Below are 12,958 nucleotides of genomic sequence, written 5' to 3'. Positions count from 1 at the left end.
AAATTTGGCAGAGCTAGTTAGATATTCTCTCATAAACTTACTTTTAGGCTAACAGGAAAGTAAAAGCAGAAAAAATAAATTTATGTACATAAAATGTTTTTAAGTCTTTAAATGATTACCGCATCTTTTAATAAATATTACTCAAGGCATCCGTAGATGCCTAGAAAGAAACTACTCCATAAAAACTTACTTAGATTCCAGAGGGAGGGGGGAGAGATTTGAAATTCCTCGTTTATTTATGTTGGAAACAGAGTATACAAGAGAGGAAAGGTGAGGAAAGACAAGAGAGAGATAAGTAGAGAGAAGGCAGAGGTAGAGCGAGATAGGGGTCGAGAGTTCTTGCCCAGCATAAGGGACTTAAAGACTCTTTTATAGAGAAATTTTGAAACCTGTAACTTGTTGAACCGGTTTTTAAGAGACCGGTTACCTAGAGTCTAAGTCATCTGGTGACGTAGTCTATAGTTGAATTGTGTGTTTTTACCCTTCAGTCTATTACTCAGTTATGAGTAAAATTACTGTGTCACAGGAAGAAACATTTTACTATCATCTTTTGGAGACTACCGTAGAAATCAAGTCTTCGGGATCTTCCTCAAGTATTTGGTATGAGTCTTCGTTGTCAGAAGGGAAAGAAGATCCAGGAGTTCCTTGTCCATGGTTTCCTGTTTCTTCATAAATTTCTCTGTATATCCTTTCTTTTTCAAATCTTTTAACCAGTATCGGATTGGCTTCTATAGGGAAAGGATGAAATTTGTTTCCCATAAACTTTTTCCAGTATATTTTGGTGTTTATGGTTTCTTTTAAAATGATATATTCTGTATTATCCTTTCTGGAGAAATTCCAATTTGATCCTTCAATGTAAGCTTTCCATAGTTGGTACTGGTATAGCTTTTCTTTGTTGAGTGACAACCCTTTCAAGGAACCGTGTTCTAGATGGACATGGGCCTCTCGATTTGACTTTGTGAATAGTTTTATGACATGTGTTGCCACACTATCAGGGGTTGTGGCGCTTTTTGGAGAGGAGATGATTTGTAAGCAGATATTGGTCATATATTCTGCCTGTATTTCATTTACTACCGAGTTTATTTCCTGGGTTAGAGAGTTGAATTTTTCGGTTGGTGGGATAAGAAGTGTTTGGAGACATCCTGCCTCTAATAATAGTGAAGGACATATCACTATGTCTCTATATAATTGATTTTTAAAGGTTTTTAAATCAATTTGAGCCTTTCTAAAAAAGAATTTTATTTGGCATGTGCACTTTGTGGTTACTGTTTTGCAATAGTCCGAAGACTCTTGGCATGGTGTTTTAGTGTCAAAATAGGTTTGGGGTTTTACAAATAATCCATTGTAATTTTGTGTTTTCGCATGAACTTCAAACAAGAACTCTTGTATGACCTCGAACTTTGCAAGGAAAATGTTTGGGTTCATTTGTGGTGAGAATCTACAGGAGGTAGCATAGGTATGTGTTTGGGTCCTTGGTTCAAATGTCAACCCTGTTTTTATTTTTTCTTCTTCAATGGTTCCCATCTTTCAGGCCATCTGGGCTTCTTCTAAAGAATTAAAGCCTTTGTAAGTAGACCAAAATTGGTCTTGTTTTGCCTCAGAGAGATATTTGAAGAAAGTATAAACTCCTTTATTTGGCCCTGTAATTAGGGCATAATGTGTAAATCCTTTCCCAGAGGGAGAGGCTGGTGAAGTTAACAGAACTCCTTTGTTATCTGCGTTGCAGAAATTGTATAGTGCGCTAATGATGCTTTGTTTCACCTTAGTAACTTGGTGTTCATTTTGAACTGTATATTTTGGAATATTCCAAATGTTGTCAATTAAAACATTTAATTTGACATTTGTATTATCTCTACCAGGAAAATGGTAGGTATTTGTGAGTATTGGCAATTCTTGTTTGCCATACTTTGTGTATTGTTCCACCACAAAGGGGGACTTTACTGGTTTAGGACCTAAAGATCCTTTCTTTGTGTTTTGTATAAATTCCATTTTGCAATATTTGTACCTACAATATAGAAGCAAACGGGTTAAGCAATAAAATTTTTGAGCCTTTGTAGATGATACTCCAAAACTCTGATGTTAGCTTTGTAGGAGGCAAGTGTAAAATAATATTGGAAAGGATTTTGTTGGCATAATTCTGTTTTTTGTAGCCTTAGGCAGAATATCCTTCTTTTAAACCTTTTTATTTGTTTAGTGATTTTAATGGCAGGGTTAGGACTAAATATAGGACTAATCCCTAATGGTTGTATTTGTATTCTGACCCGAAATCCAGGAGGGATTTCAGGATCTTGGATACGCAAGATATTCATGTATTATGGTTGTATAGAAGACTTGTTGAGTCTCATTTTTGTATGATGTACCTGGAAAGGATATCAGTAAACATATTGTCAAATCCTTTGATATGTTCAAAATTTATAATCTTTCCATAATTTATGTAGTCTCTAAAAAGTAACCATCGTCTGTGAGGTTTTTTGTCATTATTTATTTGGTTTTTTCCATAAGAAATAATTGCTTCACAATCAGTTCTAATGGTTATTTTTGGTTTATTTATCAAAAATAATTTAAATGCTTATAAGGCGTGTATAATTTCATTGACTTCGTAGTCAGTGCTGGTCTGGTAAACCTGTGGTTTAACAGTATATTTTCCAGAAGCATATCTGCATATTTGTTCATTATCTTTTGACAGTTTTTTTTTTTTTTTAGGATAGCTCCCCATCCTGATTCACATCCATCACATTCAACTACTAAGTAATCTGAATCTAATGGTAATTGTAAAGTAGGTAATTTGCTTACCTTTTGTTTTATATCCTAAACCAATTTTATATCTTCAGAATTAAACTTTCTTTCTCCTTTTAGAGAAGTTTTATTGTATAAAGGGACAGTGTATTTTCTCAGATCTGGGATAAAACTTCTAGCATAATTTAAGAGTTCTAAAAAGGATTTTAGGATTTTTATGTCTTCCATTTTATTAGGAAAGTCTTGGATTTTCTTAGAAATGTGAGGTTGAAGTTTTATGGTTCCATTACCTATTTCTGTTCCAAGGAATTCTATGAAATTTTTACAAATCTCCATTTTTGCTTTTGATACAATTAAACCATATTTTTCGAGTTTATATAATACCTGTTTTAAATAAAGGTAATGATCTTCTTTTGTTTTGAAAAAAACTAGTATATCGTCTATATAGACACATGTAAAAGTTTTGCAGTCATTGGGTCTGTACTTGAATTGTGTGTTTTTACCCTTCAGTCTATTACTCAGTTATGAGTAAAATTACTGTGTCACAGATAGAAACATTTTACTGTCCTCTTTTGGAGACTACCGTAGAAATCAAGTCTAAGGATATTTGTTACCATTGTAGTTCTATCATAGATATTTTTATTTATTTTCATAGATATTTGTTATTGTAAATATTTATTTTAATTTTGAAAATAGCTAAACTTTAAAAGTATCACTTAAAAAAATTACAAACAAAATGCGTATATGAAAAAGAAATGTATTTTATGTAGTTGTATAAATGCAAATTTTTGTTTAATTTAATTATATAGGGTCATTAGAGAATTCAATTTTTTTTTCCATAAAGTTGTAATATGTAATAAATTAATAGTTTATCCATTTTATTTGTTTACCACGTATGTTCAAAATTAATAATAGCAAATAAAAATATTTAAAACATTTTTACGATTTTTAAATTACCATTTGAGATTATAATTATTCAATTCAAGTTTTTTTTTGTCGTAAACTAAAATTGGAACATGAAAAAAATTGAAATAGGTTATTGTGATAAATTTTTAAAAAGGTTAAATATATTTTTAATCATTTAATTTTATCTAATTTTATCGTGGAATTAAAATTTGACATGTCTCAACTTTTCTAATTTTAATTTTCAAACATTTTAAAAATTTTACATGGGTGTATTTTGTGATAGTTGAGTATTATTTGTACACTAAATTGTCTATAATATATGTTTTTTAAGCACATGAAAATATGTTATCAAATTGTTTGAAGCGTATCAAACAAGTACATCAAATCGTAAATTACATTAAATTATGAAGTAATCAAATTATTTAAAGCATATAAAAGAAGTACACCAAATCGTGAATTACATTAAATCGTTTATGGTACGTCAGACAACTAGTTTGAAAACCATTAGATCATGAAAGTACATCACATGATTTGAAATTTAGTAATTATTATTTTATTATTGTTAAATTAAAACATGTAATCAAAGTCCTAACCACAAGATGTTTTATAAGATAAAAAGAAAAACATATTTGGTAACAATGAAACTATATGACGTGGTTTAATTGCAATAAGTTTCGTATAAAAGGAATTTATCTTTATTCATGGTATAACATTGAAAAGGAATCAAAATAATCATGATATGTTATTTATATTATGATATGTAATTATATTTTATATTGATTTGTGTTTGAATAGTTTTCTTTCAAAAAAAAAACCTTCAAAGTTTTCAACTTTTTTATTAAGCTTTTAATCAACATTTATTAAGCAATGTAGTGCTGAAATAATATGGTTCACCAAATTGATTGAAGAATGTCATATCATAACAAATTTGATGAAGCAATAATTTAATGAGATTTAGCCTCATGTATGATATGAAGAAACTCATAATGATGAGTAGAGAAAGATCCTCTCTTTGAATTCGAAATTCAATGATAAAGACAAAAACTTATTATGAAACATTTAGATGGAATTGTCACTCTTGGAAAATGATTCAAATCAAAATATAAAAGAAAAAAATTGATTACAATAGTTTAGAAGAAAGTTTATGTATTACAAACCTCGTACTCATAGTCCAAAACATAATTAAGGTTCATCCTACAAGCCTTTTCAAAGTTAAAGTTATCAAATTAAGATAAAAAAAAATAAAAAACACATTCAAAGCCAATACAAACAAATAGGCAAAATAACTAAAGACACGAAACAAAAATTTACACAAAAATTATTATTATAGTTTCAAGTCTACTACACAATCTTTAAGAGGTCTTATTCATAATGTCATCAACAGTCATAATTAAAATCATATATAAAGAAAATAACTTGAAGAAGAAAACACACACAAGTGTAAGACAACCTAAAAGCTTTTATATGATTTTTGTAGGTGAGAAAATTTTTTGTAATATCTCACCACGTGAAAAGCTTAAAGTGTTATCTCTTTCAAATTCTGTTATACTTTGATCTTCCAATGTGTTGTTATGTGTCTTGCATTTTTTCTCTTTGGGCCTAAATTTTCCATCGAGGGACAACATATTAATTATATTTTTGTTATAAAACTCAAAAACACCACCTCATGTTATAGTCAACATCTCGTGCTTCCAAAATGTCAAAATTTGTTTCTTGTGTGACCTTGCATTGTGTAAGTTTTTATAATACTTGTTTGATTATGTGAAAATGATTCATTTAAAACCGTTGACAACTTCATTGATAATTGAGGTAATTGTTTGTTCATGTATTGATTTTTATTGTGCTTTAGGTCTAAAAATAATATCAACGACAAAACTCTATCTATTTACTTGTTAGTTATAATTTGCATAAGAGTGACTTACCTTTTATTTTCATTGCATGTCATTATCACGAGAACATTATATTTAGTCTCATCATCACTTGATGACGTGCATTGAATTAAAACTTGGACATTAGTCTCTCTGTCCCTGTCCTGAAGGTCGAAGCATAAAAAATTCATGAACCAGGAAAGCATTATTACAGTGAGCTATGAGAAGTGACAATAAAAAATGTCGTCATATCTAACCCAAAATTTAGTTGGAAAGAGTTTTACTCACACTCCACGTCTATAAAAATCTAATAAAAATTCCATGGAAATGATATTGTTATTGAAGTAGAATAACTAAAAACAAAACACAATCAAATGAGAAAAGGTTTTATGTGTATATAGCAACTTCTCCTTGATTCAGTCAAAGTTATCCCATGGTTCGCCACTAACGTTAATGGTGCTTGTAGTAATTAATTTCTGAATCTAGTCTATGAAAGTACTCTATCAGCAATGAACTTATCTTAAGTTATCATGTTTTCCTTTGGTTCTCAATTTTCAATGGGTAAGGGTACAATGCATTGGACACTTGTTAAAAACATGGAATTAAACACAAATCCAGGACAGTAAAATAACGTGTATCCAACTACATAAAATAGGCATGCCGCACTATACTTCAGTATACTGAACATAAAATTAGAGGTACAGAACTAGCAACATATCAATAAATAGAATATACTTAATTCAGTTTTGGCATATAAATCAATACTTTCTACACATGAAACTTTAGAAAGCCAGAACACACAAATAAACAAGATAATACTCATTCTTCTCGCGTAGCAGGATCCATTCCAGTAGAAGGGCTGTCGGCAAAATATTCTTGATGCCTTAGATTCACGCCATACTGTTCATAAAAGATAACGAGTGGATTCAATGTGAAGGAATGTTAACATAGCAGCAAAACTAACCAACATGAACGGTATATTATCTTCTATCATAGATCTCAATAAAACACATAATATTGATCTAAGAAGAAGCTTAAAAACATTTATTATACATGGATGGATACACCACCGAAATGGGATAACACGATTATTTGCAGTTTGTTTCTCTTGGCCCAGAAGGGAATGGGATCCGAGAGCTGGCCATGCTTACCCATGGCATGTGTCTGAGACTGACTGCCCCAAACCCTTTGTGAAGATGTGTAAAATGTCATAATTGGGTTAAGACCTTCTGCGCACTATTGAGTATTAGCCAAAATCACCATTTTCTATAAACTTACAACAGAGCAAAAAAAAGATCTAGATATGATAGCAAAGCAAAGGTTTAAAAGATGAGTGATGGGCTATCACAGACTTCAATGGAAGAGAGCGAATTATTCGTATAGATAGTCAGGAGTGTAGAGTGGACATTATATAGTGAGAGTAAACATCCATAATACAACAATGGATTGCAAAATGAGGAGATAGCAAACTATTCTTACCTCACGCAATGCTTTCGATAGGTCTTCCATTGTCAAAACTAAACGTTTATCCTGTTATACATGATGAAATGTAAGTACTACATATACGCATAATGCAAGTATAGAGAAAACCAATTATAAGCTGTCAAAACCTTTTGCTGCTTGTCCCTTTTGTCTTTTGGAATTGTTGCTTGTCTTGCTTTGCAGTGCCTACAGTTAACATCTAGTCAACTCATCATCCAGCATAGACACATAAAAGAAAGACAAGGCAACTACATGACTAATAACAATGCACGTATAACTTAGCCAAAAATAAAAATAGTAATGCACTCGTGGATGACTAAAAAAGGGAGAAATTTGAGGGATTCTACATTGGCAAAATTAAGAAAATCAATAACACTTGGACAAGAACAAGCAATAAAGAAAAAGTTGGCCACTAATATCCCTATGAAGACATTAACACTTATTGTCTGAACTATAGGACACTAGGACTCTGCATACATATGTGAGTAGAGAGTGACATGAAATCAAATGAAATAAAATATAAAAGATCTAAGTTGATAAATAATATTTTTACATCATCTATTCAACTTTACTTATGATGAGTCTAAAAAGGAATGTACGTTGTTTACAAAGAAAGTGTTGGACTTCCTACATGGATAATACCAAATTGCTACAAGCTATGTCCCACGGGGCCAAAAGTTTGTAAACAGCCCTAATATTAAGCTTTTGAATCACATTTGTCCGTTCATTGTAGTTTCTACATTTATGGACATTTACATAAGTAGGGATAAAATCACAAAAAAGTATGTGCATTAGCACAAATAATTCCATACACACTCATTAAAGAAACTAAATTCAGACACACTCCTAAACTCCTCTCGCAAGCATGAACTAACATTTGAAAAAATTTCAATACTTTTAGGAAACCAGAAATCAACTTCAACAGAAGAATATGTCTAAAGGCAACTAACACACACAGAGTTAGTTGTGATGGCGTAATTCAAGGTTAAAAATAAATAAAAGCTAGAAGGTAAAGATTCAACCAAAAACACAAGTAAAATGAACATACTGAAGTGCATCTCCTGCAACTTCAGCAACAAACTTTTGAGTGGCAACAGCTACCAATCTAGTCCTGAAAAAATTATAAGTGTTTCAGGTCAAGCTCACAGTATATGAAGAAGAAATGCAAGGGTCAGGAATCCAATAAATCAGTCAGCAACAGTCAACCAAAATGCCAAAGTGTTGAAAAGCAATTTAGTTTACAACAAGCACTTATTATCCACCGTATTGGAGGTCGAAAACAACAATGCACAACACGAAATCCAAAATTAAGCCAGTAAGAGTAAAAAGAAAAATAAAATAGCTAGCGTATTTCATCATTTTCCCACTTAAATTGATTAACAGTGGGCACTCGTTTCCAATATAATGACTGCACCATGTTAAACAATCCCAATGAAAGAGTGAGACACATTAACAATAAATAAATACAAGAGTTGTGATTTGCACAAAAAACATAAAAGAAATATAAACTATTAATCTTGAATCTTTGTTTGTTAATCCACTTATCTGTAAACATCTTAAAAACTCTAAAATTGACAGCTACAAACCAAAGGGATACAGCAGAGACGGGTCCATGACATATTTGGGTTCCTAGGATGGTGATTTTTTATTTCCTTCTAGAGATCGATTCTGCCTTTGATTTTTTTACAGAAAATATCGACAAGCTATCATAATATGAAACCACGCTAGCCGTAAACATTATGCAAATGAATGGGTATTTTCAATTGAGACCCTATTAAGTTTCTTGGTTGATTGAATACTCAAATTTTTTATATTTTCAATAATTCTTTTCTGTATAACTTTTCTGTTAACTAAGTGATTTGAGTGTTATCTTTTTCTGTCATCTTGATCACTTATATCTTGTGTTAAGAGATATAAAATTTTGTTATTAATATAAAATAATACTGTGATTAGTGTTAACCTACAAACGTTCTACCAACAAAACCTCAAAAAAAAAAATTAAGTAAACAAGAAGATGGGACAAGATAATTAAATAGAAACTCAACCAAAAATACCTAAATTTATTAGGGAATTGAAACATAATTAACCCCGAAATAAATAGATTTCCCAATAACTGCCACAAAAAGGCAAGGGAAACCAGCAGAAACCATGGTAATCGATAATCTGTTTCCTCACCAAAAAAAAAAAAACTTTGCCTAAATCGAATTCCACGGACCCTTATTTTCTGAGGCAGAGCACAAAGAAAAATTGATAGTGAATGGAGATAAGAGGAGGAACCCACAATCGAACGTCAGGACACTGAAACCCGCTCTTGGCCAAGTAATGCTCCACCAATTCATCAGGTATCTAAACAAAGGAAACAGTGATTAAATTGTGCAGAATGGAAAATTAAAAGAACAGAGATAAAGAAAAGTTACAGTGGGAGTGTAATCCATTAAGGAAGCAAGGAAATCAGAGAGAGCAGTGTCATCGTCGCCTCTTCCATCACTCGATTGCGGGTTCTGATTCATCCTTCTTTCTTGCCGATCAATCGCTACTCCAAAAAAGCTTCATAATTTATAACAACAAACTTTATTTGATTCAATAAATTAACAGTGACACATCAAACAACACAGAATGAAGCGCTTCGCAATTCAAACCTCAACTCACTATTCGTGTCTTTCGCTCCTCCCTTTCTCTCTCTCCTTATATCAGCAGAGCCCACATTTTCTTACGGACGAAAAAACTCAACGCATATTTTTTGTTATATGCACCCCCTTTTTCTCTTATTTGAAGAAATGACATACTTTTCGCGAGTTTTTAATTCATTTTCAAAGATACTTTTCACAAAATAAAATATATTTCAATTTTCTTAAAAAATTTTAAAACATGTTTTTTTAAACATTAAAATTAATTAAGTGTATAAGAAAAGTACTTTTTAATAGTACAAATATATATTCTTTAAAAAAATTAAAAAAATTAATTAGATAAATAATATATTAGACATACTTACATAAAAATTAATACAATTTTCAAGTCAACAAAAAATTTATAAGTTTTTGTTTAATACGATGTTTTATTTACTTGTCTCAACTCAACATAAAAACATTTAGATTTGGATTTTCAACCATCGAAAATAAGATGACAAAACACATGACAATAATGTCATTTTATGAACAAATTAAATGATAAAAAAGATATACAAATTTTGAATTCAATCGATCATAGAAATCTAATAAAATTCAATAAAAATGCTCAATTTTATAAATAACTTAAAACTTTATTACACCTTAATTTTAGTATTCAATATTGTAGACATTAAAATACTGTTTATTATGAAAAAAAAAAAACATATCCTTCCACGATTTAATGTTATAAAATTTGAAAGACCGTACATTTCATAAATAGAAACACAATATTTTGAGTTTGGATTCTCTATTTATTTTTATCTGTTGTTCCTTTATTATGTCTTCAAAATACAATGATGGTCATTAATTTTAAAATATTAAAATATATTAAAATTATCTTTACAATATCAATACAATGTATTTTTAATGCTTAATAGAGTACCACACAAAAAACTCAGCAGTCAAATTACACGTATTTTCTATTAAATCCTTGAATATGTTTTTATTTTTCTTTTTATCTTACAAATTACACGTATTTTCTACATGATTATGTCATAACATCACTATAAACCACTACAAAATTCTAGATACTTCATGTTATCTAAATTATAAGAAATTTATTTACTTTTTAAAATTATTAATTTAGTTTAATTAGCATCCGATCATTATACAAAATCTATTAAATAATTTATTTTTTACAACAATTAATATACAAATATACTTGTGTACCTTTCTCACATTATTCATTAGTAAGTGAAACACTTGTACACAATAATCAATCGATTTTAAATGTAGTAAGTGATTTTATAATGATTAGATTAAAAGTGTTAACAATTATGTTATTTTATTTCTTGAAAGAGTAGATTTTACATCTTCAGTACATGCATATTAAATTTATATTTAAATATGGTTAGGTTTTAATTAATTTTAAATTAAATGTAGTGAAGTTGTTCCTATACACTTAAAGAAATGTATTAATATATTGAAAGAGCAAAAATATATTTATAAGTAATATGAATGAATGTAGAAAGAGTATTAATTTAGTATTATCGGTCTTTCATATATATATATATATATATATATATATATATATATATATATTATACACTGTGTTAGGTTATTTTTATGAACAAACATTTAATATGATTAAATAATACGAACTTTGCACCTAATGTAGAAGACATTTAATAATGACAAGTCAAAACATAATTTTGGGAAATAAGTTGATTACTTAAAGGAAAATGATATTTTAACATATTTTTTTACTTATTTTTAACTTAGTATTTCAATTATCATTAAACTATCTATTTTGATTCTTTTAATGATATGATGTGATAATTTAATAGTAATTGAAGTGGTAAGTTAAAAATGGATGAAAAAAGTAGATTAAAATATCTTTATCTTTACTTAAATCAGAAAATGTATAATCAACGACGATTGTTATTTCATATATTTGCATTTTATTTTTTGGAATGTGTTTTGGCACGTTGAACTGTATTTTTTTCTTTATTTTCAATGCACGTATAATTCGATTTAAATACCACCTCTTATGGATATTGTTGCCAGGTTACAAGTTAGTAATGTTCAAAATGTAAAAATACTATTTTTTAAACTATAATAAAGATGATATTAAGGATATTTACATAATTGACAAATAAATATTTAATGATTAAATAATATTTTGGGTTATTCGGAAAAGCGAGCCGATAATTAATCAAAAAAATTTGGACCAATAAATTACGAACTAACCTAACTTAAAAAAAAATCTTTCTCATTACAAGAGGACGAATGTTTGAATATAAAGGAATTCAAGCAAGGTTTAAAGGTATGTTTACAAAAGTCAACACACGAAAATAATGGTTAACAAACAAACATAATACATTGTACGAACAAATGAAAGAAAATATCTCAAAACAATATCTTTACCATTTTAAAAAAATATAGCATATACTCATTAATTAAACAAGCTAACTTAAAAGACAATATTTGATATTGATCACTCTTTAAACATAACTTATTAAAAAACAAACTTTTCAAACTCTAAGATTTTTTTTATTACCCATATCCGCTCATACATACAATAAATATAATTGATTTACTTACTGAATCTATATCTATATATAAGTTAAAAGTTATCTTTTTAAAATATTCTATCAAACAATTGATAATCTACTTTTAGATGTATGATTATTAAAAAATAATTTTTTAAATTTTAAAGAAAAGAGAGGAAGACGGATAAAATGTTGTCTGTAAAGTAACGGTAAACATTTATTAGATGTCAAAATGCTATAAACTTACGCAAATTGTAGTAAAATTATTTTTCCTTTACCTTGAATATTTATCGTAATAATTAATTCTACCGGTTTGTAATAAATTTCAACAAACTTATATTAAAATCAAAGGGATAGATAACCACACGACATTAACCGTTAATGCCAGGTGGATAGAGTTTTTCTTACCGTGGGAGTGCTCGCATTGGATAACTAGTTTTCAATGTTCACGTACCTATATATACGTGGGTTGGGTATCGTTGAATAGCAATTACAAATCCGTGGCGCGTCGACTTAGTGTTGTGTGTGCTTCTCCTCCAAAAGAAGCACCACTCACTCATGCTCGCGCTGCGTGCGGTGTTGGGAGAATCGGAAGAATCCAAAACCGAAACGTACTCGAAGAAGATGAAGTTGAAGATTAACGTCAAGACTCACTCTGTTTTCCGAGTGAATCCTCAAGATACGATACTATTTTTTCCAGAATATTTGATTTTCTTTCAGTTCTTTTGTGTTTCTTGAATATTCTTTTTGTTCCTGATGTGTGGTTGCTTTTGCGTCAAATGCTATCGAGCCTCGAGTTGAGCCTACC

General features: G+C 29.6%; 1 protein-coding gene across 3 annotated transcripts; it reads right to left on the bottom strand.

The window, feature by feature from the left end:
- Positions 1-6,112: 6,112 nt before the first annotated feature.
- On the bottom strand, positions 6,113-9,742 carry LOC114183555 (transcription initiation factor TFIID subunit 10-like). Of its 3 annotated transcripts, none has more exons than XM_028070624.1 (7): positions 9,632-9,742; positions 9,410-9,539; positions 9,274-9,338; positions 8,041-8,103; positions 7,121-7,178; positions 6,990-7,040; positions 6,113-6,410 (listed from the first exon to the last, which is right to left on the bottom strand). In XM_028070624.1, the coding sequence occupies exons 2-7, from the start codon at positions 9,500-9,502 to the stop codon at positions 6,330-6,332; spliced, it is 411 nt and encodes a 136-aa protein (XP_027926425.1). In that variant the 5' UTR covers positions 9,503-9,539; positions 9,632-9,742; the 3' UTR covers positions 6,113-6,329. The 3 variants fall into 3 exon arrangements, with proteins under 3 accessions (XP_027926425.1, XP_027926426.1, XP_027926424.1); XM_028070625.1 differs by having other exon boundaries at positions 9,642-9,706; XM_028070623.1 differs by having other exon boundaries at positions 9,410-9,671.
- Between the last annotated feature and the right edge of the window lie 3,216 nt (positions 9,743-12,958).

This window comes from Vigna unguiculata, chromosome 5 (genome assembly GCF_004118075.2).
Source record: "Vigna unguiculata cultivar IT97K-499-35 chromosome 5, ASM411807v1, whole genome shotgun sequence".
Lineage (NCBI taxonomy): Eukaryota > Viridiplantae > Streptophyta > Magnoliopsida > Fabales > Fabaceae > Vigna > Vigna unguiculata.
Note: the sequence above shows the minus strand (reverse complement) of the source record. Positions and strands in the feature narration are given on the sequence as shown.